The 27,518-nt window shown below is 36.2% G+C and overlaps 1 protein-coding gene and 2 long non-coding RNA genes across 6 annotated transcripts in view; 1 reads left to right on the top strand and 2 right to left on the bottom strand.

The window, feature by feature from the left end:
• Window positions 1-9,371, bottom strand: part of LOC112640947 (uncharacterized) — a 45,564-nt gene extending 36,193 nt beyond the window's left edge. The window contains exons 1-3 of one of the 3 annotated variants that reach the window (XR_007411538.1): window positions 7,966-9,352; window positions 7,791-7,881; window positions 6,570-6,747 (exon numbers count right to left, since the gene is read on the bottom strand). This is a non-coding gene — a long non-coding RNA (uncharacterized LOC112640947). Of the gene's footprint in view, window positions 1-6,569; window positions 6,748-7,790; window positions 7,882-7,965 lie in introns of those variants that run through there. The other 2 variants (XR_007411537.1, XR_004816341.2) reach the window with 2 other exon arrangements.
• CLCA4 (chloride channel accessory 4) lies at window positions 1,940-26,616 on the top strand. The gene is made up of 14 exons (XM_025417770.3): window positions 1,940-2,159; window positions 6,398-6,538; window positions 6,680-6,827; window positions 9,662-9,770; window positions 11,310-11,487; window positions 11,860-12,078; window positions 14,106-14,333; window positions 16,845-17,022; window positions 18,211-18,317; window positions 21,146-21,361; window positions 21,964-22,231; window positions 24,056-24,226; window positions 25,185-25,418; window positions 25,979-26,616. Exons 1-14 carry the CDS (start codon window positions 2,004-2,006, stop codon window positions 26,392-26,394), a joined length of 2,769 nt encoding a protein of 922 aa, XP_025273555.1. The 5' UTR covers window positions 1,940-2,003; the 3' UTR covers window positions 26,395-26,616.
• LOC112640940 (uncharacterized) overlaps window positions 26,474-27,518 on the bottom strand; it is a 93,481-nt gene continuing 92,436 nt past the window's right edge. For both annotated transcript variants that reach the window (XR_004816337.2, XR_004816336.2), the window contains one exon: window positions 26,474-27,356. This is a non-coding gene — a long non-coding RNA (uncharacterized LOC112640940). The remainder of the gene's footprint in view (window positions 27,357-27,518) is intronic.

Genomic DNA, 27,518 nt, shown 5'->3' with positions numbered 1-27,518 from the left:
ACTAAAAATATTAATCTATTTTCATGGAGCTCCATGTGCCCAGGTCTTACAGGGAGATTTCCTAATTCCTCTAGAAGAAATGAAGCATCTCTCTGCCAGCTTTATAACCAAGAGCTTCCCAATTCTATAAAGGTAGTAACAGCACCTCCTCAGATATCATAAATACCAAAGAGGATCTGAGTCCCTCACGTTTCTCTAACATTTCAAAGGTTTTGAACAAACCTCTGTTCAGGCATTATGATATGTCATTATTTGGGGTTAAAATGATAACCATTCACTAAATCAGTCAGTCTATCAGTCAAAAACAATTTTCTGAACACCAATTCTATGGGATGGGTGCATGCTTAGTTTGTTTGAAGCACCCCCCAGGCTAGAATTCAAGGAGAAGTAGGGAGTAATAGAAGAGAGGTCAGCAAGGGAACCAGGGTAAGACTGCCCCAGATATATTTCTTAATGCCCAGCCCCTATCCCCTCCAAGTAATCACATTTCCCTGGAGTTTCCAGTATAACAGCTCCATCCTGTATCTTATACAACATATTTATTTCATAAATGTAAAATTATCCCATAATATTCCTGTGGGAATGGAAGGATGATATAGGATGCTGTCTAAGAGGGCAAAGTCTGGGTACATGTGATAAAATGCCTCTTGTAAGGATGTTGCTTATTCAGAATGCAACATAGTTATCCTCCTACTGAAACTCTTAATTTAAAGGTATTTTTCTGGTCTTCTTTTTCCAATTATTTTTGGATTTCTGATGAGTTCTGGTTCCTTATGCTTTAGAATTAGACATAATTTTATCCACCACTATAATCCTTAATCTGATCCCCTTTATCCTTTTTTTAAAATCTTATATTATTTGCCTTATAAAGCCATACTGCTTTACTGTGGAATAATTAAATCCATAGGCTTTGGGGTAAGAATGTTGTGTTCAGATCCTGACTCTGCCATTTACTAGGTATGTGATCTTGGCAAGTTACTGAAACTGTGTGCCTCAATTTTCCCATGCATAAAAGAAGAAAATAGGCATATTTCCCTTAAGAGAAGTGAAGATTAAGTGAGAGAATCTCTGCCCTCATAAACACTATCTAAATGTTAACTATTATAATTATTCACTCTATCTCAATAATAATTAGCATATGTAAGACTTTTGATACACTTGTATAAAACATATTCTATTCATTCTTTACTGAACAGAATTTTTAAAGAATTTACTCTAATAACTATCAAATTTTCCTTAATTTGCCACAGTCTTTAAATTTTTAAATAAGGGGTGCCTGAGTAGCTCAGTTGGTTGGGCAACTGACTCTTGATTCTGGCTCAGGTCCTGAGATTGAACTCAGCAGGGAATCTACTTGAGGATTTCTCTCCCTCTCCCTCTATGCTTCCCCCTGCTCATGTGCTCACTCTCCCTCCCTCTCTCTCAAATAAATAAATACATTTAAAAAAAATAAAATAAATTTTTAAGTTAGGTTTCAAGGCCACCTTACCTAATTTGGTGTTCTTTACATTTAATAATCTTACATTCTCTTCCATTATTTATACTCTTGCTAAATAACCTAAATACTTATTAAATCCCTCTGTAAAACTGAATAACAACATTACCATTATTGTTTCTATTCATTTCACTATAAAATTTTATGAATTTTCACATTGTACTATACAGAAAATACAAAGTGTATGTCTACATGCAGGAAATCAACTGGAATTAGAAAGTACAGAAAACATATTCCAAGAGGAATATGTACAATTTTTATAAAAAGATCTTATGTCAAAAAAAAAAAAAGATCTTATGTCGTCTTTGTTTTAGATCACTTTTACAGTAACATACAATAAAATGATTGTGTAAACTGAAGTCAAACATTTTGCTACATCACACTGACCTTTATACAGGAAACATCCCAACATTGATAAGGTTCAGGACTATATATACGGAGAGAGAACCAAAGTAAAAGAGCCTTTTGAACAAACCAACTTTGGGCCCAGGAACGCCCTGACAGCACAATGGGATTATTAAGTTTTATCTTCCTCTTAGTCATATGCCTGCTGCAGGGGTCCAATACATCCCTCGTCCGGCTGAATGACAATGGCTACGAAGGCATTATCTTTGCTATAGACCCTCGTGTGCCAGAAGATGAAAAAATAATTGAACAGATAAAGGTAAGAAAGAATGGGGACTTCCACCATAAGACACAGGGCCTCTCTGATCTTTAGTTGAACTCATCTGTTCTTTGAACACTTATTTAATGAATACTTATGGCATATCAGGGAGAGAAAACACTGAATTAAAAAATTTCTTGCCCTCGTGCAGTACACATTCTTTTTAGATGACATAGATAATGGAAACATGTAAAGCAGGTCAGTGGGTAGTAGGTTGCCATGGAGTAAAGTAAATGAGCAAAAGGGGATAGGCAGTGTTGGTGGGGTTGGTGGGGAGAAGAATGTGGGTTACCATTTCATGGAGGGCAGACAGGAAAGGCCTCAGTGTTGATGGTGACATCTGAGTGGAGACCTGAGATGAGTGAGGGAAGAACCCATTGAAAACCTGGGGGAGGGATCCCTGGGTGGCGCAGCGGTTTGGCGCCTGCCTTTGGCTCAGGGCGCGATCCTGGAGACCCGGGATCGAATCCCACGTCGGGCTCCCGGTGCATGGAGCCTGCTTCTCCCTCTGCCTGTGTCTCTGCCTCTCTCTCTATCTCTCTGAGTGTGACTATCGTAAATAAATAAATTAAAAAAAAATGTTTAAAAAAAAAAAAAAAAGAAAACCTGGGGGAGGGAACAGCAGTGCAGCAAGCATGCTTGATGTGACCAGCAGTAGGTGATGACCAGGAAAAAGGGTGGAGAGAGCTGAACATGGAGACATAGTGGGTCCAGACTGCTGGAAAGACCCGGGCTTTTACTTCTGAGTGCCATGAGAATCCATGGAAGGATTCCAAGCAAGAGGAGGGGTGTGCTTTTTCACACATGTTCCAGGATCACTCTGCAGTGTTGAAGAAATTCTGTAAAGGGCTTCTACTTGTCATTCATCCTGTATAGCTCTGTTGCAACATAAAAGTGTGAAGGGACATCAGGTAGGAAGCTGTTGCAGGTGAGAAGTGATGGTGACCAGGAACAGGTACTTGTGGTAGAAATCATTAAAGTGGTATGATTCTGAACATATTCTGAGGGTATCATAGACAAATTTGCTGATGGTTTAGATGTGGCATGGGGGAGGGGAGGAGGGAAAAAATAGAAGTCAAGGAAGACTTTAAGGGTTTTGGCCTGAACACCTGGAAGGATGGAATTATCATCAGTTGACAAGGTGAAGACTATAAATGGAAAAAAATATTGGCAGATGGGAGATCAGGACTTGGTTTGAAGCATTTTGAATTTGAGATACTTACTCTATTCTCCATATAGATGGAGATAGGAATCTGAATTCAAGGGGGATATCTGGGTGGAGAAAAAAAATTGGGGAGTCATCGGCGTGCAGAATAAATGAGTTCACATAGAAGTGCATGTGGAGAAGGGAAAGGCTTCAAGATTGAACCAAAGAATTTAATTTCTGAAGTTTTTTCCAACTATAACATTTCATGTAATAAAGAGATTGGTGTTATAGCCATGCAAATTAGCTCTCCCTGTCTCTAACATCAACATTTACTAATTCCTTACATTTAATTTCTCCACTACTGTGTCCTTATGCTCACTGATTTAGCCTTCTGTGCGTGTGTTATTATCCATCAAAGCTTATGTGCTTGACGTAGGTGGTGAGCAGGTGATTTTGTGGCTGCCATTTATTATGCACTCTGAATAAGCTCTTGAAGCATAGCAATGTGTTCATTTATTGATAATTTTTGAATTCCATGGAAATATAAAGATTCCTTTCCTGAAGAGCACAGGCTTGAATAGCTGTTAATATAGCTGATTCTGAATGATGGCTTCTTAGTGTTCAGGAATAATCAATCAGTTTCAAACTTTTCTGAATATCAGAAACCGGTATTTGGAAGAATTATTTGTAAGGGCAAAAAATTCATTAAAGCGTCCTCTATTGAAGACCACAAGTAAAGTTCAATTATTAGTAGATAGACATGTCTAGATTACACAATGTTTCTTGACATTCTCGTAGCCCTCTACAAAGTCCTTGCATTTATATTATCAGGCAACCTTGTGAAATTCTTTCATCCACCATTACACAGAAGAGAGAACTGGTATTTGGAGAAGTAAATAATTTTTCCAAGGTTACATTAAATAGCACAATTAGTGCTGAAATCTAACACATGGGCTTTGAAGGCTGACAAATCTGGGATTGAGTTCTAACTTATATAAGGTAACAAAAATTACTCATTTTTGGTAACTGGTGACCCAACTTGTGGACATGACCTTACTTTTGGGATATTATCTGACAATAATAAGATTCATGCTGAATCTATTAATGACCTGAGATGTCAATTGTCAACTTTCCTTATTCCTTTTACTCATGTATCTTTTTGGTTTGAAAGTACTTATTTTTTGAAATATCAATAATATTAATTATCTTTGATCCAGCTACCATATTATAGGAATTCTGAGAAGGGATTTAGAAGGATTATAGAAATTATCTTTGGAAAGCCTGTGAGAACCATTATTAGACACGCTAGTATGCTCTAGGGGATCACAGTCATCTGACACAGGGTCTGTAAAATCCCCCAATGACCCGAGAATATACCACTACCCAAGGCAGTTGCATAGAGCTAAGGATACTACAAGGTAAATGGAATCCCTTGGAGTTATACAATGCACAACCCAAACAACTACATAATAACTTACTTTTCTAATCTGTACCACAATTCAAATCACCATATATACTTTTTATCTCAAAGAAACAGAGATAGCCATCACTTCAAGCAAAGTATGACAACTGGCTAAGATCTAAATATCCCAAAATAAAAAATGAGGAAAGGCATCCCTAGGGAATAGGTTTCTTTCATCTGTTTTAGGTCAGTGATGAATTAATTCCCAATCTACTTTGGGAAATCTCTGAAGATTTTTTCCTAACTCTAAGCTGGTTCTTTGGGCCTTTAGTTCTCTGTACTCTGATGTCTGACAGATCCCACAACTCTGAACCTAGTCAGTTTGCTGATCTCTTCAATGTGTATAAGTCAGGACACTGGACTCTCTTCAAGAAAACAAGACAGAGAGCCCTGGGATAGCTGAAGAATAATTCTATTGTGGGCTTGTGTCAGATCAGGAAGCATCATGGAGGAGGAGAGCCTACTCTGAAGGAAACAACACTGTTGACTGGGAAATTGCCAACAAGATGAAGAGTTTGATATTGTCATCCAGCACCCAGGATCCCTCAATTATTTCATGTAGAATAGATCATCATTAAGAAGCATTCATCCATCTTCACCCCCCCCCCCATGAGATAGTAAGTTCTAGAAAAGGACTATCTCCCTTATTAATCATTGCACCTTTGGATTCAGTGTACTGAACAGTATAAAGTGACACTATTTTCAGCTTGTTGGCAGAGCAGAAACTTTGCCTATGATTAAAAAGCTCTGCATCTCCTATGAATTTTTCTATTCCTCCAGTCCCCAGATCCCAATCCAGCTGCTTCTCCTGGGGAGTATAATGGAAAACCTGTCCTATGTCCCATCCTACAGGCTGTTCTCTTCAGCTTGCATCACCTAAGGCTTGTCTCTATTAGGACTTATTAAGAGTAATGATATCAACTGGTTTTATGACTGCCTATGTGTAAAGGACTATATAACTCATTTTCATGTTTATGTTAACCTTAAAGAAAGTTAGCCCAATTAAGAGGTGAAGAACCTGAGCTTCAGAGTGTTAAACTGGCCAAGCTCTATTACCCAGAAGGTTCTACTACCAATATTGGAATCAAGTAGATGACTCTAAAGTCTAAGCCTTTGTAGGGGTGCCTTGGCACGGGGGTGGGGGGAGGCTCAGTCAAGTAAGCATCTGACTCTCAATTTTGGCTCAGGTGATGATCTCAGGGTGGTGTGATTGAGCTCTGTGTGGGGCTCCACACTGGACATGGAGCTCACTTAAGATTTCTCTCCTCTCCCTCCATCCCTGCCCCCACACCTCACATGTGCGTGGTATCACTCTCTCTATATATAAAGGAAAAATAAATAAAGTCTATGCCTTTGTCATTTTACATAATTTCTCTTAAGACCAAACAGAAGCATTTGCCCTTTGATGAAGGGTCATAGAAAACTCAAAGACTTTAATGTGTAAGATTAAGATATAATTTTGCACTGATAGGTACAGGTCACAGAGCTGGAGCTGAGTGGCAGAGACCCTTTTCTCTAGTAACTTGCTTTGTCTATCCACTCTTAAATTGGGAAATACCTATGATGAAGCCCTGCTCATTTAGTCCACTGTTGCTTGAAATCCTCACATATTTTTTCTTTTAATAATAGGATATGGTGACTACAGCTTCTATCTACCTGTTTGAAGCCACAGAAAAAAGATTTTTTTTCAAAAATGTATCAATACTAATTCCTAACAACTGGAAGGAAAACCCACTATACAAGAGGCCAAAACATGAAAGCTACAAACACGTAAGAGTCCAAAAGGCTTCTCTTAAAAAATTATATTTTCTGGTGATCTCCGGTTTTGCAGCACATTGTTTTTAGAGTTTTTAAAAATTAAATGTTATCATTTCTATTTCTGATGTTTTAAAATATTTTAAACATTCTCAGGCCGATGTTTTAGTTGCACCACCTACCCTCCCAGGTAGAGATGAACCATATACCAGGCAGTTCACAGCCTGTGAAGAAAAAGGAGAATATATTCATTTCACCCCTGACTTTGTACTTGGAAAAAAAGAAAAGGAATACGGACCATCAGGTAGGAACTTTTGTTAAAACATGTGTTTTGCAAATGATTCTAACATGAGGCTTTGTGTCCAGGTTACGTGTACAGGCCTTGGAGTCAGTCTCTAGGTTCAAATCCTGACTTACCAATTGTGTGTGACCTTGGACAAATAACCTAGTTTCTCTGTCTTATTTCCTGTAAGATAGTAAATAGAAAGTTTCCTACCTTGGAGAATTGTTGTGAACACTGCATTAGATAATCCATATAACTGTAGTCAGAATAATGTCTACAGAAATTTGAGCACAGAACAACAATACATTTTTTAAGGCATACTCTTCAGATTTAAATTTTTCAGTTCTCCACAGCTGGATATTAATCAATCAAAGCTGCCTCTATGGAAGGCAAATGTATGGCAAGCTGCAAAGAGCCAGAATGCTGGTTCTTGGCCAAGAGAAAATACTCATAGGCTGTTAGTTGCTGATATTATTATTCAACTTATTTGGTTGAACCAGATGAACTTGTCTAAGAGTGGGCATTTTTACCTAGAGAAACAACAATTTCATCTAGTTCAATCTAAAAGTTAAAATCATTGGTTCAAATGAACTAAAGCATAATGTTTTTCATATAAAAATACAAACCATTGTCAAAGGAAGGCTCAACTCACATGTTACCATTCAGTGAAAACCTTCCTAAATCCTAGAATCTCCTTCTCCCATTACCCCTTCAATAACCACATAATAAATCTCTTGTTTTCTGTCAAATGTTCAGCTAGCCCTGGTCCTCATCATCACCTGGACCTGTTCTCCACCCCCAACTTGAAAGCTCTATCATCCCATCCCATCCCAATCTTCTGTCCCTCAAACTTTAGCCTGACCATGTCTGTTCTTGGCAACTCTAATCATTAGCACCTTTCTAGGCTACAGTCTCTTGCCTAGCTGATATACCCAGAAAAATCAGTCATTTCAATTATAAGTATAAATACCTCAAATCCCTCACCATTCATATCCTTATGTTTCATTCAAATTGCCAAATCCTCTGTACTGTTTCCAGCCAGTTTCCTTTGGCTCCTGTTAATGTATTTCCAAGACTGTGAAAGAAAATTATAAAACTAATGGTATCATTACGTAAACTCAGGGAAGCCTCAAAGCTACTCAACAATATTTGAACTTACCTCTTCTTGGCTCCCTTACTCATTCCCCATAGCAGCTGTTCTAAAACTTCTACTATTTTTCTCAAGATCTCTAACCATTCTTTTAAGTCCCTCAACAGATGTCTTGATTGGGAAAACAGAGCTCTACAGTCAAGCTAATTAACGTGTCATCTCCTCATATAGTTACCTATCCTTTCCATTCCATTCCATTCCATTCCATTCCATTCCATTCCATTCCATTCCATTCCATTCCATTCTATTCTATTCTATTCTATATTTGTGGTAAGAGCACTTAAACTCTACTCTCTTAGCAAATTAAAGGGGGCATGGAAGGCAAGGCAACCTGCCATGCACCAAATCCCTGTTGTAGTCGCTGTTATGAGGGTTTTTTTCCTCCCATACTGAAAGGTACAATTTCACACTTAACTAATCTGGTTCCATTTGCCTAAAAAAACTTTAAACCAGTGTTTTTAAAGTTCAAATTCACAGAGGAATAACTTAGGAATCTTGTTAATATGCAGATTCTGCTTCAGGAAGTCTAGAGTAGGTCCAAGATTCTGCATTTCTTGTTAGCTTTACCAAGTGATGCTTCTGTTTCTGGTCTAATGAACACATTTTCAGTAGTAATGATTTACAGAAGAAATGTGACTTATACATAATGCTGACACTCCCCTCTCCCATTTTTAGATCTCGTGAGTTAATTTGAGTTAGAGAAACACACATTATAGAACAGAATAGGGACACCGGGGTGGCTCATGGGATACCGGGGTGGCTCAGCGGTTTAGCATCTGCCTTCGGCTCTGGGCATGATCCTAGAGTCCCAGGATCGAGTCCCACATCAGGCTCCCTGCATGGAGCCTGCTTCTCCCTCTGCCTGTGTCTCTGCCTCTCTCTCTCTCTCTCTCATAAATAAATAAAATCTTTAAAAAAGAACAGAATATATGTCCATATTCTTCTTCATTTCTATGTCCTCTAAAGTTTTTCCTAATATTGCTAAAACAGAAATTCTACTTGTTACTTCTTCCTGCATTTCAAGCAATGGATTTACCTTTACTCTTCCATTTACCCTTAAATCCTCCCCCCTCCCAAGTTTTTTAATTCCCTCTCTTTGAGCTTTTCCTAGTCCAGGATTACATCTTATTCATCTTTGTATTTCCTAGTACTTAGTATATGCTGAATATATATAATTAATAATAACTGCTTTCACATAGTTTATACTTCTATGTGCTAAGTATTATAAATTAATCACATTATTTGGCCACACCCCAAAATTATATATGGTCTATGGCAGTGTTTTTCCATTTTTTTTCATTATCAACTCCCTTAGGAGCATTTATAGACATTTTTAAACTAATTACATCCTAGTGAAATGTTAATAGTACAGATTGTATCTGTTTATTTGTAGGAACAAGCTTTGGAGAGCTAAAAACCAGTATAATATCTAAGCCTTTTTGCCCCCCAAGAGCCAAAACCCAAAGCTCGGTCTATTTTGCCCATAGCATACACATCACAAATATTTTGTTGATGTAACGTGTGTAATAAAAAGATGATATACTATATAATATAATGCAACCTGCATTTTATAAATAAAAATGTAAATGTTAGCAGTTATTTAAAAACTAAATATAATTTTTTATTGAAAAATTTTCTTTAAAATATTTGAGGAACAATTTTGTCACTTGAATTATGATCATATATTTGAAATATTTTCCTACAGATAGACTGTTTGTCCATGAGTGGGCTCATCTCCGCTGGGGAGTGTTTGATGAGTATAATGAAGATGCGCCTTTCTACAGTGCTAAGTCAAAAAAAATTGAAGCAACAAGGCATGACTATTTAAATTTTTTAAATTATTTTAGGCTGTAACTGATTTTTTCCTTAGTTTGATTTCTTTTAAATACCAATCATTTTTTTATCCCAATGCAGATAATAGATACTGTATCACAAAAGAGTGCTTTTCTGTTTTTTTCTTTTTCCTTTATTTTTTGTTTTTTGTTTTTAGAAAAATGTGTCTATTTAAAGTAGCTGGCTGTCTATTTAAAATACACATAACTTCAAGACCGTTTGATAACCAATTTGACATATTTTGTACCTCTCTCATATTTTTGTACATATTTTGTACCTCATATAGTATGTGCCAAATCAAAACTATTTATCCCACATAAGAACAAAAAACTGGTTAAGAAATAGTGTAAATGCACACTAAATGAGAAACCAATCTTCTAAGGGCCAGACAAGGATTTCTTGGGATGTGTAAATTTCATTTAAGAATATCAAATATCATAGTTAATCATAGACAATCCTCTTAGTTCTGAGATTAAGAGAGCAAAGTTATTGTTGGTAGTTGGTTTAAAATTAGATGCCATCAGCTTAATCAATCTTAGATGACCTGCTAGGTCTACAGACTTATCAAAAAAAAGTACAAACTGAAAGATACTAATTTCAGCAAAAGCCATTCCTCTGCCCAATTGCTCCACTAGTTTCAACACATGTATTTAAGGAGTATGACATTGATTACATTTGTTTATATCATATTCCCCCTAAATGTCTAGTCTCTGCTATAGAACATTCATCATGGTTGTAAATATAGATACCATTATGTTCACTGAGTTCTGGAGCAATAGAAGCATACACATAGTTTAGGAGACTCCCTAAATGACTGAATGAAATCTAGTAATTACTTCTTAAATTTGAACTGGAAACACATGGAAAATATAGGATACATTCACATTCCAGCATATTTGTTGCAATCACTGCTACCTTTGCTCAATTCCATGCAATAAAATATGTGTCAAAAATGTCCCCACCAGTAAAGTCTACTGTCCTAGGCAGTATCTCCGTCTTTCCTTCAAGCCACATTTTGTTTTGGATTAAAAAGCTTCTTTAAAACCAAAACACTTGTAGCTATGCCATATCACATTCTTTTGGAGATATCTTCTTGGAAAAGATTTCTACAAAGAACTTCAAGCTAAGATGGTACCAAGAGTGTTTTCACAGGTTGCCTTGTACAGATACCAGCAGTGCCTTTATCATCACAAGGCCTCCAGGAGAGATGTTTGGAAAAGGGGAATCTCCAGCCATTGGTATTAACAAGACAGCAGCAGCTTTAATCACAACAGGGAACTCAGCCATTGCATATACTAGATATCCCACTTAAAATTTCTTTCCGCAATTTCCTGAAAAATAGATAACTGTTCTTGTAGGAATCCTAAAATATTGCTGTCAAAAATAGGATTGTATAGTACATAAATAAGAATAAAGATCTTCATATGCAGGTCATTATTAAAAACCTTGATAGAAAGAGTACTTAAGATTTTCTAATTTTTAATTGTTAAGTTGCCTCAAAGATTGTTATATATTTTCAGATGTTCCACAGGTATTACTGGATTAAACAGAGTTCATAAGTGTCAAGGAAACAGTTGTACAACTAGAGGATGCAGAATTGATTCTAAGACAAAACTGTATGAAAAAGATTGTCAATTCTTCCCTGATAAAGATCAAACTGAAAAGGCATCCATAATGTTTATGCAAGGTATTAATTCTGTAAGTATGCCAACTGTAATTTCAGAGCATATATTTATATTCAAAAGACATGTTTATATTCAAAGGTCATGTTTATAAAATATTTGTGCAGGTTACCTGAGAGTACCTTCACAAGGTATTCTGAGAATACCTAATTAACTCATATTAATATGGAGTTCTTTAAACATTAACTGGTATATGGTAAGCACTTAATTAGCATTAGCTTTATTACAATTATTCAAAACCCACATTACTATTATATGATTCCTCAATGAATCCTATTTCATTAAAAATGACGTATTTGTCAAGCAGATTTTTTATTTTTCAGATTTGTAATTGAATTTTAAATGCATTGTATATGAAAAGTATTTTTTCACTTTATTAACCTTTTAGGTTGTTGAATTCTGTAATAAAGAAAACCATAACCGAGAAGCTCCAAGTATACAAAACAAATTGTGCAATTTCAGAAGTACATGGGAGGTGATCAGCAATTCTGAGGATTTTAAAAACACAACATCTTTGGTGGCACCACCCCCTCCACCTGTTTTCTCATTGCTGAAGATCAGAGAAAGAATTGTGTGCTTAGTTCTTGATAAGTCTGGAAGCATGAATGTAAGTTTATGGGCTCATTTTTCCTGGATGTAGGAACACAGAAGTAATTGAATAGCTGAGAATACTTTGAATACTACCTGCTTGTTCTAAAATGCATGGTGGCATAATATTATTACCTTCTATGATCATGACCTCAAGAGAGGCAGTGAATATTGTAATGAAAGAAGTGTAGCAATAGAATGAGAAAGACCTAACCCAAGATCCAACCCCAGAAAATGGAGTGTTTATTGAGGGGTACTTTTAGACCCTTTAGTAAAGCCTTAGTGAGAAAATCAAAATTAAAGATTTTTAACATGGACATGCTTTCTAACCTTGCCTCTGTTATCTACTAGAAATACTTTACAGACATGAGGAGAGAGTGGATTAGGGCCTCTGAACTCCATTCCAAGTCAAGGAACAAAATCAACCAGGAGAATTGTTAACATGGCTTTACCTTGTTTGCATCATCTATATAAATAACCTCTTTATCCTCAAAGACACAGACAAAAAGCATCACTACAATGAAGATAGACAGATTCAGTCATTCATTCCTTCTATTATCATTCACTGAATGGAAGGCATTGTGCCAGACTCTAGGAATAGAAATTCAAATCCTTGAAAAGTTCACAGTTGGGTAAATTTTCTTTCCCTTCTCCATTATCCGGTTGACTCATACATATTCTTCAAATTTGGTAGAGGTACCCATTTTATACAAGAGAAGATGGGCCAGGCTTCTGGGCTGGACTAATGGTTCTTCTGCTGGTCTTCCACAATGAAACCTCTACTACTATGTATTATATTGAAATTACACATTTATCTCCCATTAGACTGGGAGCTCCTCTAGGACTTGAAGCAGTGTCTTATTCATTTTTGCATCCCTTTTGCCTAAAACAAGGTTTATCATGTATAAGCACTCAATAAATAATTGTTGAAATACACTACAAATGAGCAGACATAATGTGATAAGGCATCCAGAAAAAATGGCACATTTGAGGGAGAACAGAGCATGCTAAAGATCAAGCAAGAAAAATTACTTCAACAAAAGAGGCCTGGTTGGTTACTGAAAAGCACAGAAGATAACACAAGCTGAATGAAATAATCCACAATAGCTGAGTTTCAAAAAGAGCATCAGAATGTTAGACACCTATACATAAAAGTATTCTAGGAAGTGTTGAAGGGAAAAGATGAAGTTCCTTACTGGGAAAAGACGAATAGCTTCCTTTGGACAAGATACAGGTAGAGCTAAGTTTAGAGGTAAAACAAAGTAGTAGAGAGAGAGCCCTCAAAGATGGAGATGTAAGAGCAGTTTTTCACTAGGAGTTGGTTCTAGGAAGTTCAGAGGGAAATTTGGATGTGTGCTGTAGGGAGGTACCACAAATCACCAGATGAAGGACTGGAAAAGACAAATGAAGAGGCTTACGTTCTGGGCATTCATCTAGGAAAGAGGGTTGTGAGTTTTACTGAGTTATCAAAGAACCAATTCCAATTAATCCACTGGCAGGGAAGTGGTGTGGAAAGGTTAGGAACAGAAGAGGAAATGGGGGAGGTAGGTACTGGGCCTCTCAGATTGTGACTGCAATTTAAGTAGGTTTCATCTCTTGCGAAGTTGCCAAGTGACTGGGGAGATTTCAGTCTCTAGATAGAGACCATGATAGTCTGGTTTGATACTGTGGGATCTGGGGAGTGGTTTCACCTTGATACAACTGGAAGAGAGGATCTGGGAGTTATTAGGCAGTCTCTAAGATGTGAGTCATCACCCTCCAATTCCATCCCAACCCCCACCCTACCCTTCACCTCTAATTTGAGTGCTTAGCAGCCAAGAATCAGCTCTAGTTAAAGCCTATGTTCCTTACTATATCATATATCATATATGTTCTATAATACATATAACTATATTTTTCAATTTTTATCAATTGAAAAAAATGCTTTAATAACACTAATTACTATAGGTTAAAAAATGACAAATTTTATTCACTCATTTTAAGTGATCTGCTATTATTTTCCAATTGAAGACCCCTTGGTTGTTTTTCTTGATCTTTTCTATTCAGGGTTTTAATCGCCTAAATAGAATGAATCAAGCAGCAAAACATTTCCTACTGCAGACCATTGAAAATGGATCCTGGGTGGGGATGGTGCACTTTGATAGTACTGCCTATATTAAAAGTAATCTAATCCAAATAATAAGCAGCAAGGAAAGAAACAACCTCTTGGAGAGCTTACCTACAACAGCTAACGGAGGAACTTCTATCTGTGCTGGAATTAAATCAGCATTTCAGGTGAAAATCATATTGCAAATGTCACTTGTTCTTTTTTAAAAAAATTCAAGTATAATTGGCATATAGTACCTTATTTGTTTCATAGTGATTTGATATTTTTATATTATCATTTTATGAAATCCATGATAAGTCTAGTTACTACCTGTTGCCATACAAAGTAATTATAGTATTAGTAGCTGTATTCCCTATGTTGTAGATAAAAAGTACATTTTATCACCATCATTTATTTATTTAATGACTTAAAGTTTCTACCTCTTAATCTGTTCACCTAGTTTCTTCTTTTTTATGATTAGGACATTTTTATGTTAAATGCTGCCACACATACTTACCGCCTAATTTTAAAATGACTAATATTAAGAAGCACAGGACTCACTAAGCCCATAGAAAAAATTCATTTAATGATATTTTTAATGGATCAGTAAATTAATGAATAAACTGATGGGTGAACAAATGATTATTAAAATGCAACTAGAGTATAAGCCAAATGAAGTCAGGGACTTTGTCTTGGTACCATGCAGTAGTCAGTGCTCAATAAATATTAAATAAACAAGTGTGCTTGAGCAGCAAAACTTATCAACTCTTAAGACAATGAAGGAAGTTATATGGTATAATTTCACTTTGGTCCAATCCTCATTTCAGTTTCTGTGACACTCAGCTGGGAAAAACTGATATTTATTAAAGCAGATGTAACAGGGCTGTTAGAGTTAGGAATACTGGTCAGAACATTAATTTTAACATCAGAGTACTGGCTCTACCACTTACCAACTATGTGATCTTAAGCAAAGTTTGCAGTCTCTTTGGACTCTCAGTCCAAAATACAGGAAAACAAGAATGCCTACTTCATAGGACTGTTATGAAGATTAAACGAAGTACTACATTTATGTATGTAGAAAAATATCTATTATATAGTGAACCTATTTCACAAATGCCATAATAATGATAATAGTCATATATATTTGGATAAAACTAGGATTCACAATATATAATATATACGTGGGGGGAGTAATGGGAATGCTGTATAAATGCAATACATGTATAAAAGCATTTTCTGTTTTTTAGTTTGATTTTTTTTAAAGCTTTTATTTATTTATTCATGAGAGACACACAGAATGAGAGAGAGAGAGAGAGAGAGAGAGAGAGAAAGGCAGAGACACAGGCAGAGGGAGAAGCAGGCTCCATGCAGGGAGCCCGATGTGGGACTCAATCCCTGTCTCCAGGATCACTCCCTAGGCTGAAGACAGGCGCTAAACAGCTGAGCCACCCAGTCTGCCCTTTAGTTTGATTTTAATGTGTGGCAGAGCATATTTCACATATATTACAACATATAAAAGTTATTATTTTCCTAAAAACATGCAAAAATTGAAATGAGTCTGGTTACTTTGTTCCCTGACAACCAGTTTTATTAGGAATATCTAAATTCCAAACCCTCTTCTGCAAATCTATACACACCTCCACTCCGAGTTCATGAGAGCCACTGATAATCTGTCATTTGTTTCCTCTTGGCTTGGACTCAGTTTCTCAAAATGGTGTACCAAGAAGTCACTACCATTTAAAGCTGTCAGAGAAGATGAGATATAGTTGCCATCCTGGGATAAATTCTTCTCCTATAGGCACCTAGATTCAGAACTCTGAGTTTCGAACTGTTTAGCTTTATAAGAAATGGGTTCAAGCCACAAATAGAACTCAATTTCAAAAAATAAAATTTGTGTATTCTCTGAGCACCATCAATAGTCTTAGTTTTGTGCTCATTACTATTAGAGGTAAAATACAGGTTATATAACAAGATCCCTAACCTTGACCTGCTGAGAACTTTTCCATCTTTTCTTTATAAGCATACTAAAAGTTCCCTAATTTGGAATCATTAACTTTTTCAAAATGTCAAGGTGGAGTCTTACTGCACCTAGCTGTGTATGTAACATACTTTATACACTGAGGGCTTATTAGAGGTTTATCTGGTCAGAGAAAGCAGAGAATTATTATTTTTTTTTTTTTTATTTATGATAGTCACAGAGAGAGAGAGAGAGAGAGAGAGGCAGAGACACAGGCAGAGGGAGAAGCAGGCTCCATGCACCGGGAGCCTGACGTGGGATTCGATCCCGGGTCTCCAGGATCGCGCCCTGGGCCAAAGGCAGGCGCTAAACCACTGCGCCACCCAGGGATCCCAGCAGAGAATTATTTAATGCCACATTCTGCAATTATATTTTTGGTGCCTGGTTGACCTGAGTCCTCAGACTGAAATGTCATTGTCATTTAACCCAAGTAGAATTGTCTACAGTCCTGCCTGCACCCACATAACTTCATTTGAGCAAACATTATCTATGACAGATAGACAGAAAATAAAATCATGTTTAAGTTCTCCTAAAAGTTGTTGATTGCAGATTCTATGATTTTAAAACAGATGCTATCTCTTCTTTTCGGCACACTTTTATTTTCTCTGCACATTTTTTTCTAATATCCTGTAAGTCTTTTGTTGTAGGATCATCGATAATTATGCTCTGATTATATCTGTAGGTAATTGGAGAAATATACCCTCAAATAGATGGATCTGAAATTGTCCTGCTGACCGATGGAGAGGATAACACTGCAAAGAATTGTATTGGCGAAGTGAAACAAAGTGGGGCTATCATTCATTTGATTGCTTTGGGACCATCCGCTGATCAAGCTGTCATAGAGATGAGTACCATAACAGGTGAAATATGACCTATATATTAAGTCCTTTGATAGCAGTGCATAAGTGTAAAGGCTGACAACTGAACAATTTCTCTCAAGCTCTTGCTCTGCAAGGTCCTGGGGCAGGACCTTGGAACCAGGGTCAAACCAGACCTGATTTCTGTTCTCAAGGTGCTCCCAGTCCAGCTGGCTGGAGAGACAAAAAAAAACAAAACAAAACTACTAATCAGACAGCATAATCAGATAACATCCCTCCATGACAGGAGAAATATATAGAAATAAAGCACTATGTGAGAAGAGACTAAGTCATTAAGTCTCCCAGGGTTGCATAGAGTTAGAGAAGGAAGGCATGAGTGATGAGATGACTTCTGAGCTGGGCCTTCAACAAGGTGTTCATTTTTTCTGGAGAAAGGAGAGGTGAGATGAGATGATTAGGTCATGAGAAAGAAAATCATGTTGGGTGACAATGCAAGACACATGGAGAGATAGTGGGAAATCCACGAAACCAGAGCATAGGCTTTGGGGGTGGGGGTGGGAGCCAGCTGGGATTAATAGAGGCTCAGTCTGAATAAATCTAAATAACAAAATTTCTAGATGAATTACATTCTAGATACCTAGATGCTATCTTAGGTACAGAGACATAATGAAAATGGACCACATGTTTTCAGTGCCTTTGTAAACATAGTAGAACAAACAAACTTTATAACATTATGAATATTTATTATTGTATTGGGTTGACTTCTAACGCTACCAAATAACTACTTGCTTTTTAATGCTTAGTTGCACAAACTCCCATCATTTCAAAGTACTCTCATGGCCATTGTAAAATTTATTTCTGTCCCAAGTGTCCCTCCAAAGTAGCGCTTTTTTGAATTTGTCTCTATTGCTTACCATTTTTCTACCTCCCCATTGCCAGTTATTGTCAGAATACTGCAATATGACAATACCACATGGCCAGTTATTGTCAGGATACCACAATATGACGATACTGCAATATGACTTTCTGAACTGATTCTGAGCCACTTATATTTCCTAGTTATGACAGTTTTAAATTAACATTTCATTGTTAATCTTTATACATACCTGACTTTGTTCTATTTTTATTCAGAAACTATGATTTTGTTTACCCTGTTGCCTTATTAATCACTAAAATATAGTAAGTATGTATTTTCTAGAAAGCAACCTACTTAATGTATTTACATTTTAGGAGGAAACCATTTTTTTGCTTCTGATGAAGCCCAGAATAACGGCCTCATTGATGCCTTTGGAGCCCTTGCATCAGGAAACACTGATCTTTCCCAACAGCCTCTTCAGGTCAGAGTTTCCACTCCTCAGGTCTTTGTGTTTACATTTTGCCATAACCAAGAAAAATAATTCAGTTGTTATGAGTTTTGAGTCCTATATTTTTCTCAAAGTAAATTTTTAATTAAAATTAAAATTTCAGGGTGCCTGGTGGCTCAGTCAGTTAAACATCTGCCTTTGGCTCAGGTCATGATCCCAGGGTCCTGAGACTGAGTCCTGCATTGGGCTCCCTTCTCAGTGGGGAGTCTGCTTCTCTCTCTCCTTCTATCCTTCTCCTGCTCATGCTCTCTCTCTCTCAAGCTCTCTCTCACTTTTTCTCTCTCTAGTAAAATCCTTTAAAAAAATAAAATTTCAGTATGAAATAAATTCTTCTTTAGATATTACCAAATTAAGAAGTGAAATAGCAGATATATTTTTATTTTTTCTTTTCCCACAGAATTTGGTTAAAAGATAACATCAAAACTGAATATTTTCTACCAAAAATAAATTTTGTCCCATAATATAGCATTCATTTTTCTATGAATGCATAAAAAAATCTCATGCTTCCAAGATTTCCCCCACCCTTCACTGCTGTGAAATAGATTTAAATTAGATGAATGCACTCAAGAACTCAGTTTGGAAATAGAAGGAATGTATTTGGAAATAATTTATTGTAAAAAAGACAGTGAATAATCATTGCATATCTACAAATTTAGGGCTTATTTTACCTCTTCCACCACTTTTTTCACTGTTTTATTTCATTCATCTCTCTTCTGAAGTCCACTTCTCTTCTCATTTGTGTTTCAACAGTACAAGCCTTTTCTGTTATTTAGATTCAAAAATTCTGACAATTTCCCTCATTCTTCATTCATATCCCATGTAAAATGTCAACACAGCCTGTTTCCATCAAAATATTTTTTTTACAAAATTCCATTTCTATCAATATCCATTCTCACCAAATGTATATCATGTCATTTCATCTTCCAATTCATCAAGTCATTGTCCACCATTATGAGTTGCGATAATCACCTAAACAAACCTATTTTCCCCTATTCTCTAACAATGAAAAGCAAGAAGGTGTAGGATTCAGAGTTAAAACAATATGTGCAGATTAGTTTGGAAGTTGGGTTTGCAGCTTCACCCTAAAAAACAGTTTAATGTTTTATTTATTTATTTAATTTTTATTTATTTGTGATAGTCACACAGAGAGAGAGAGAGAGGCAGAGACACAGGCAGAGGGAGAAGCAGGCTCCATGCACCGGGAGCCCGATGTGGGATTCGATCCCAGGTCCCCAGGATCGCGCCCTGGGCCAATGACAGGCGCCAAACTGCTGCGCCACCCAGGGATCCCTAAAAAACAGTTTAAAAATTGATTCAAGATCTAGCTTGGCGTATGGAGAATAAACTGAAGGAGAATAAAGTTCATTTTTGAAGGTTTCAGTCTGGGTGATTGAGAAAATGAAGACAAAATTGACACATAAACAGGCAGAACTGATTTTGAGGATATTATTTTCTGCTCTGTCTTAACCTTGGATTTTGAGTGAATGGTAAGACATTAAAATGGAATATTCTAAAGGAATTTTAAAATATAAGAGCAGAATATGAGAAATCATCCAGGGAGGAGGCACTTGCATGCAGGATATGCTCAAAGGTTAAGAATAGCTTTCCAATGGGGATCCCTGGGTGGCTCAGCAGTTTAGAGCCTGCCTTCTCTGCCCAGGGCATGATCCTGGAGTCCCGGGATCAAGTCCCACATTGGGCTCTCTGCATGGAGCTCTGCTTGTGTCTCTGCCTCTCTCTCTCTGTGTGTCTCTTGTGAATAAATAAATAAAATCTTTTAAAAAAAAGAGAGAGAGAGAGAATGACTTTCCAAATTATGTGGAAGGGGTAGAAAGTTCTGTCCCCCTTGTTTGAAATGCCTATCAGTTCTTAAGTAGAAAAATAACAAAAAGAAGAACAAATTTTTGAAAGGTTAACCTGGATTTTTGTACATGATACATAGCTCTTGAGAGAGAATATGTGAGAATAGTTAGAGTAGATAATCTGAGTAGATGGGAAGTCAGATTTGGATAGTAGGAGCTGGAATACAGAAAAAAAAAAAGGCCTCATCTCACTCATCTCACTCTTGACTTAGTTATTTTCCCCTAGTATGTAGCCAAAGCCCCCCAACTTTCTTAGAGTTTCCTAATTACCTGAAAAGGTCACTCACATTCAGATTTAACTTGATAATACTCGGTCCAATTAAAGACATGTCCACTTAATATAGGACTGAAATTTTTGTCATAATGATGTTTCAGTAGTAGAATTCAGTCTATCAGTATTGGTGTGAAAGTATTCTTGGTTTAAGACTGGTTCAGAAATAGAAACAAGATTTCCCATACTTCCCAAAATGACACACTTACAGAAACACTTTCTTGGTCAGCAGATAAATGTGGCTTTCCTTGACAAAGAGTTATCCACAAAGATTTTTAAAAAATCTCTTTGAAGCTCCTCTCAGAGAAAGATCTTTCACATCTCTTCTCAAGGGTCCAATCTTCATAAACAATTTGCCCTCTTTCTACTCTTGCTGGACATGTTTACTGTCTGATGTTACTCACTCTATCATGTGTGAAAATTATTTCAAGACTTCACATCAGGAAAATATCCATGTTTGCCTGTCTCATCATTTGCTAGCCCTGATTCTCTCTATTGAGGCCCCTTTTATTGTGCTTCTACTCAAATACTCTAGCCAACACCAATAAGTAATTTTTTTTAGTTCATCATGAAGATGGATAAATAAAATATTTTAAAAAAGAAAAATGAAAACAATAAAATTGCTCCCTTATCCAGTCATTAATTTTTTTAAAAATATATTTAAACAGCTTGAAAGTAAGGGATTAATACTCAACAGTAATACTTGGATGAACGGCACTGTAATAATTGATAGCACTGTGGGAAAAGACACATTCTTTCTCATCACATGGACCATACAAGAACCCATTATTTCTCTCTGGGATCCCAATGGAATACCAATGAGAAATTTCACAGTGGACACAGTTTCCAAAATGGCCTATCTCAGGATTCCAGGAACTGCAAAGGTAAGCAGTTAGCTTTTAGACTACCTCCCACATTTGTTTTGTAGCTGAAAATACATTGTTTGCTATCACAATTATAGGTGTCAATACTTGTCTCATCTTCAAAATTACAATAAAATAGAATGTACTTTCTATTTCTATGCCTGGGTGGTCCCAAAAATTATAGTGGAAGGAAAAAGAAAGAAAGAAAGTATACATTAGGAGAAAGAGAAGGAAAAAATTAGGTAAGAATACCTTTGAAGAGGCAATGAAGGGAGAATCTGTGCAAATTGGTGTGTAGAGAGTTGGTATGAAGAGTCATCCTTATTAGTGTTACTAGATTATAGAATCTATGGAGTTTGAGGTTAAAGAATAAGGTCAAGACCAAGGCAAACTTTCCCAAACTTATTTTTCCCAGCTGAGATTTCCCAAAGTTTGGACATCATGCATGACAAGACCAAGGATGCCTTGTCTAAACTGCCTAAGTTCTCCTCCTTTTGCCCTCAAAACTCTCAAAACCCTTTGTATTCTGTAACATACTTATAAAATTTATTTTAGAGTTGGGATAGTGAAAAGATAGAAAAGCTTGATCTTGGATATTTACTATATTTCCATTGAATTTTTAGGTGGGTGTTTGGACTTACAGTCTTCAAGCCAAAGCAAACTCAGAAACATTAACTATGACAGTAAATTCTCAGGCAGCAAATTCTTCTGTGCCTCCAATCACAGTGAATGCTAAAATGAATAAAGACACAAACAGTTTTCCCAGCCCAATGATTGTTTATGCAGAAGTTCTACAAGGCTATGTACCAATTCTTGGAGCCAATGTGACTGCTTTCATTGAATCAAATAATGGAAAAATAGAAGTTTTGGAACTTTTGGATAATGGCGCAGGTAACTCAGTTTTTTATGAATAAGCTTGTATTTTCATAACTCATGATATATTATGGGTCCCTGCAACAGTGTGGGGCAATAGGACTTCAGAAGAATTGATCCAGACCATGGATGAACAGCAGGACCAGCAGGAAATTCTGTTCACATAAAACCTATAAAGTACTTAGCAAGTGTCCTGCACATAGAATAAATGCTATTTACTGTCATTATTATTTCATCATCTGGACAATCATTGTCTGTTACCAGTTGGAAAAGTCTCATTCAGGAAGTTGAGAACAGCATTGAAAATTCTGAACAAGTATTTCTTAGGCACAAATAATTAAGAAAGTCTAACCAGAGTGAGTGAAACACAAGCAGGCTGGGGTTAAGTAATAGAACTTGAGCCCCTGGCAGAGAAGCGGGGACAGGTAAGAGTAATTCCCAATAGCTGAAAAGAAGTACAACATGTAGTCTTGGGAACTGAGGTCCAAGGGCAGGTAGAACTGCGAAAACAAGATGAGAGACATCAGAGACATCACTAGAGCATCAGATACCAGGTTTGAATGGCAGAAAACAAGATACAGAGTTGGCCATGCTCGTCTCCCTTGTATGGGTGAATAGTACCTTTTTCCCAGACTCTGGATCATTCTGGAAACTGATCCTTTTTTTAAGAGAATAGTGAGCAAGGAAATTACCATATTGATAACCTCCTGAGTTGTTAGAATTTCCTATCAGTATCTTTTGCAATGTAATTAATTAAGTCAATTTGCCCTGTGAAAAATTTAGAAGGTAAAATTGTTCTTTGGTGCACCTCAGTGCCTCCATCTGATATAATTACATTTTCCCCTTTCCCAACCCCTTCCATGCTACATTGAAACTTAACCTGCATCTCATTTCATTTTCTCAAGGTTTGACCAGACTGCTACTTAGCTAATTTGAAATGCTTTTACCTAAATAGGTATTGTTGATAAACAATGACTTGGAGCAGGGGTTCTCAAACTTTAACATGCAAAGGAATCACCTGAGGGGCTTTGTTATAACATAGAATGTGAGGCCCATTCCTAATATGATCAAGTGGCATGCAAATGGTGCTTCTCCAAGGATCTCATTTTGAGAACCTCTGCCTTAGATTGTTAAATTGAAAAGTGTCTTCAATTTAATAAATAACTCTAGTACTGGTGGTATCAAGAAATATACCAATGATATAATATTCCTGAGCTACCCTAAATGTTTATTCCAATAATAGATGGGGTTTTCCACTGCCAGACCAGGGAGTTAATGGATCATTGAGCAAGAGGTGAAGATACAAAAAAAAAAGAGAGAGAGAGAGTATTGAAAAGAAGTGAAAATAAGTAATTTTTAAGTGACTACAGTAAGAATGAAATCCTACACGCAAAGATACTTTTTCCTTAGTGGTGATCTTTTGATCTGAATAGGAGATGAGATGAACACACTATGTGTTTAGATGAAGTAAGAGCTGCAAGACAATCATTTAGCTAAAACATAGTAAAAGGACTACTATAATAATCTGCAACAGAAGCTGATAAAGTGAAGGTATTTATTATACATATGTAAGCATATTATTTATACATAGCACATATATATAATAACATAAAGATATATTAATTCAACAAGATACTGGTTGGTAGAGCATAATAGAAATATTTTCCAATAGGTCAACCACAAAATAGAGAGCCTGATTAAGGAAATATGCTTTTAAAGTCCATATGCCTGGCTTAGAAAAATGCATTGATTTTTCTAATGCATCTTTTTCTTCATAATGCATTATCTAAAATGCATCTTCTTCTTCACAATAATACCTTATTCCTTCATTTCTATAACAAGGTGCTGATTCTTTCAAGAATGATGGGGTGTACTCCAGATATTTTATATCTTATTCAGAAAACGGCAGATATAACTTAAAAGTACGGGCTCAGGGAGGAGTAAACGTGGCCGCAAGATACTTAAGGCATCCACTGAATAGAGCCTCATATATACCAGGATGGGTAGTGGATGGTGAGTAATGATATTTGATATCTGGCTTGAATAATTTGGAGTTAATATGATTAAAATTTCAAACATTTTACAACTTGAAGTCCAGCTTTCCCTGTTTCTGATATGAAGTTCTCAGTCATACCGTGTTTGCCTCCAAAATAACTTAAGCTTTGGTATAGTGTCTGGCATCGAGTAAGCACTCAATAAATGCCAGCCATTATTATATTAATTTGGAGCACCAAACCTACATCAACAACAATATGTCAAATTTCTAACTCAGGATAAAGAAAACAGGTTAATTTATTATGCACCCAAGTACAAGCTAGTGTACTTAAAATTTATTCTTCAAGTTATATAGATACCTGATTCTGTTTCCAAAGATACCTAAATGAGTATGTATTTTGAATGTTTTTATTAAGTCAAAAGAAAAAAAATGTGTAGAGTAAGATGATGATTATGATTACGAATGAATTCTTTGTTATCTTTCCTTCAGCTTGTCCCTTATCTTGTGACTTTAAGGGGTTCTCTGTTGGCAACTGGAATATAATTTGAAGTATCGTTCCTTAGCACTTGTAGCAGGGAGGAAGGGTGAAGCCTGGCACAAGAGGTTTAAAGGGAAACAGTAAAAATTTCCCAGGGTTTATTCCTCGCTTAAAGATAATTTGAGATATAAAGCAATTATGTTTTTAAAGGGCATATCCTGAATAATATAACATTATTCCCATTCAGTGCAGCCTTAATTTTAAAGTGATTCATTATCCAGTTCTATCCTGCAATATCCTGGTCAGGATGCTAAAGAAAAAAATTCTGCCACCACTTGGATGCCTATGACTTTATCACCAAACTTAGTAAAATGTGACTGTGTGTACATATGAAAAAAGGAGAGGAGCAGGGAGATGTAGGATGAGGAATTCAATTCATTGAGTTCTAAAAATACTAGTATAGATTTGCTCATTAATACAGCAAATTTTTAATGCAGGGAAAATTGAAGGGAATCCACCAAGAGCTGAAATTGATGAGGATACTCAAACACCCTTGGAGAGTTTCACCAGAACAGCATCTGGAGGTGCATTTGTGATTTCAAATGTTTCAACACTTCCCTTGCCTGACCTGTACCCACCAAGTCAAATCACAGACCTTGAGGCTACACCTGTTGGAGATGAGATCAATCTAACATGGACAGCACCAGGAGATAATTTTGATGTTGGAAAAGGTAAGCATGAAGTGACAATGTGGTGTTGAAAGTGAAAAATGCTTATTGCAAAAACAAGGTATAAGGGTAGGTGGGAGGAGAACAATTTTTAATTAACTGCTCAGTAGAGTATTATTTTATAATCTGATATTTTCAAATCAATCAAGCATGACACTATTTAACCTGGTCCTACTTTTCAAACAAAGAAGATAGCATTTAGCAGTTTAAAAATCAGAATTGAGGGGATCCCTGGGTGGCGCAGCGGTTTGGCGCCTGCCTTTGGCCCAGGGCGCGATCCTGGAGACCCGGGATCGAATCCCACTTCAGGCTCCCGGTGCATGGAGCCTGCTTCTCCCTCTGCCTATGTCTCTGCCTCTCTCTCTCTCTGTGTGACTATCATAAATAAATAAAAATTTAAAAAAAAAATCAGAATTGAGCTTCCATTGAAAAATTAGTGAGGCTTTGGCTATAATGAATGAGTACAAGCTTTGCATAACTAAACATTTTTTAGGAGAATGGATAAAAAGGAATTTAACATGATATTTTCTAGTTTCTAAACTATGTGTAATTTTTTTTCTTAGTTCAACAGTACATCATAAGAATAAGTGATAATATCCTGGATCTAAGAGACAACTTTGATAATGCTCTCCAAGTAAACACTACTGATCTGTTACCAAATGAGGCCAACTCCAAAGAAACCTTTGCATTTAAACCAGGAAATATCTCAGAAGAAAATGCAACTCACATATTTATTGCCATTCAAAGCGTGGATAAAAGCAATTTAACCTCAAAGCTATCCAACATTGCACAAGTAGCTTTGTTTATTCCTCAAACAGAATCTGATCCTGATGAAAGTCATCCTAACTCGGGAATTAGTGTTTCTTCTTTGGTGTTGTTAGTGGTTGGGTCTGTGGCAATTATTAGTATTATTTTAGGTGCCATTATTTGTATTGTAAATAAGAAAAAAAATTCAAGAAGACCTAGAACAGGATTTTAAAAAACATTAACAAGGAACTGAAGGATATTTCTGAATTTTTATATTCATTCTGTATGACCATAAATTCATAAAAATAATTTTAAGAGTTCTAGAAGGGATATTTTGATTAAATATAAATATCCAGGGGTACTTGGAAAATTATAAGTCACTATTAAAGTTCAAACTTTTTATTTATTCATTATTTGTCATAAAAATGATAAATAAAATATTTTTTCATATTGATACCTGATATTCATGTTGATTATTTAATACAAAAGTTTTTTAGAATGATAATTCAAATTCCATCAAGAAGTTAAAATTATCTATTTCAGTAGTCAAAGTGTAAGAGAGCAAATAAATAATATTTGAGAAAAAATAAATTTGGTCTTAGTACTTTTAAGTATAAATTGATATTACTGCTTTCACCTAAAGTCTCTACTTATATACTAATATATACAGCATGAATAAGTTCATGTGTACTGTAATTCATTGACATGGAAGATACTAGCAAAAAACGTCAACTACCATCTGTCAGACCAAAGTTTTTCCTTATTTCAGCTCAATATAATCATATATATACATATATATACACGTATATATACATATATATATATATCCCTTTTCACTTAAAAAGCCATACCTACCTGTGTACTTTTTCTTTTATTAAAGGAATAAATTATTGAATCTACTATATATTGTTCTTGTTTTCAGATTAAGAAATGAAACTAACAATTTTTAAATCTAATATTTTAATTACTACTCAAAACTATAGCCTAAATCTCACAACCATAATGATACATGAAATCACTTAAATTGGGCAGCCCTGGTGGCGCAGCGGTTTGGCGCTGCCTGCAGCCTGGGGTGTGATCCTTGAGACTCGGGATCCGGTCCCGCGTCGGGCTTCCTGCATGGAGCCTGCTTCTCCCTCCGCCTGTGTCTCTGCCTCTCTCTTTGCTCTCTCTGAATGAATGAATAAATAAAATCTTAAAAAAAAAAAAAAAGAAAAAGAAATCAATTAAATTAAATCAATTAAAGAGAGAATGTAGGTCAGGAAGAGCAGGTTCACACTGCAAGTCATGGCCAGGTCTGCCAGAGACCCTAATGATGCAAATAAAATGGAACATAAAGCACCTAATCTCTTGAAC

This window comes from Canis lupus, chromosome 6 (genome assembly GCF_003254725.2).
Source record: "Canis lupus dingo isolate Sandy chromosome 6, ASM325472v2, whole genome shotgun sequence".
NCBI classification, from domain to species: Eukaryota; Metazoa; Chordata; class Mammalia; order Carnivora; family Canidae; genus Canis; species Canis lupus.
The sequence above is the reverse complement of the archived record's forward strand: the minus strand, read 5'-3'. Positions and strand labels throughout refer to the sequence as shown.

Coding starts and splice junctions, on each gene's coding strand:
- CLCA4 (XM_025417770.3), top strand. CDS start 2,004: ATGGGATTATTAAGTTTTATCTTCCTCTTAGTCATATGCCTGCTGCAG. Junction 6,828..9,661: donor AAAGGAATACGGACCATCAG/GTAGGAACTTTT, acceptor ATTTTCCTACAG/ATAGACTGTTTGTCCATGAG. Junction 21,362..21,963: donor GGATTCCAGGAACTGCAAAG/GTAAGCAGTTAG, acceptor TTGAATTTTTAG/GTGGGTGTTTGGACTTACAG.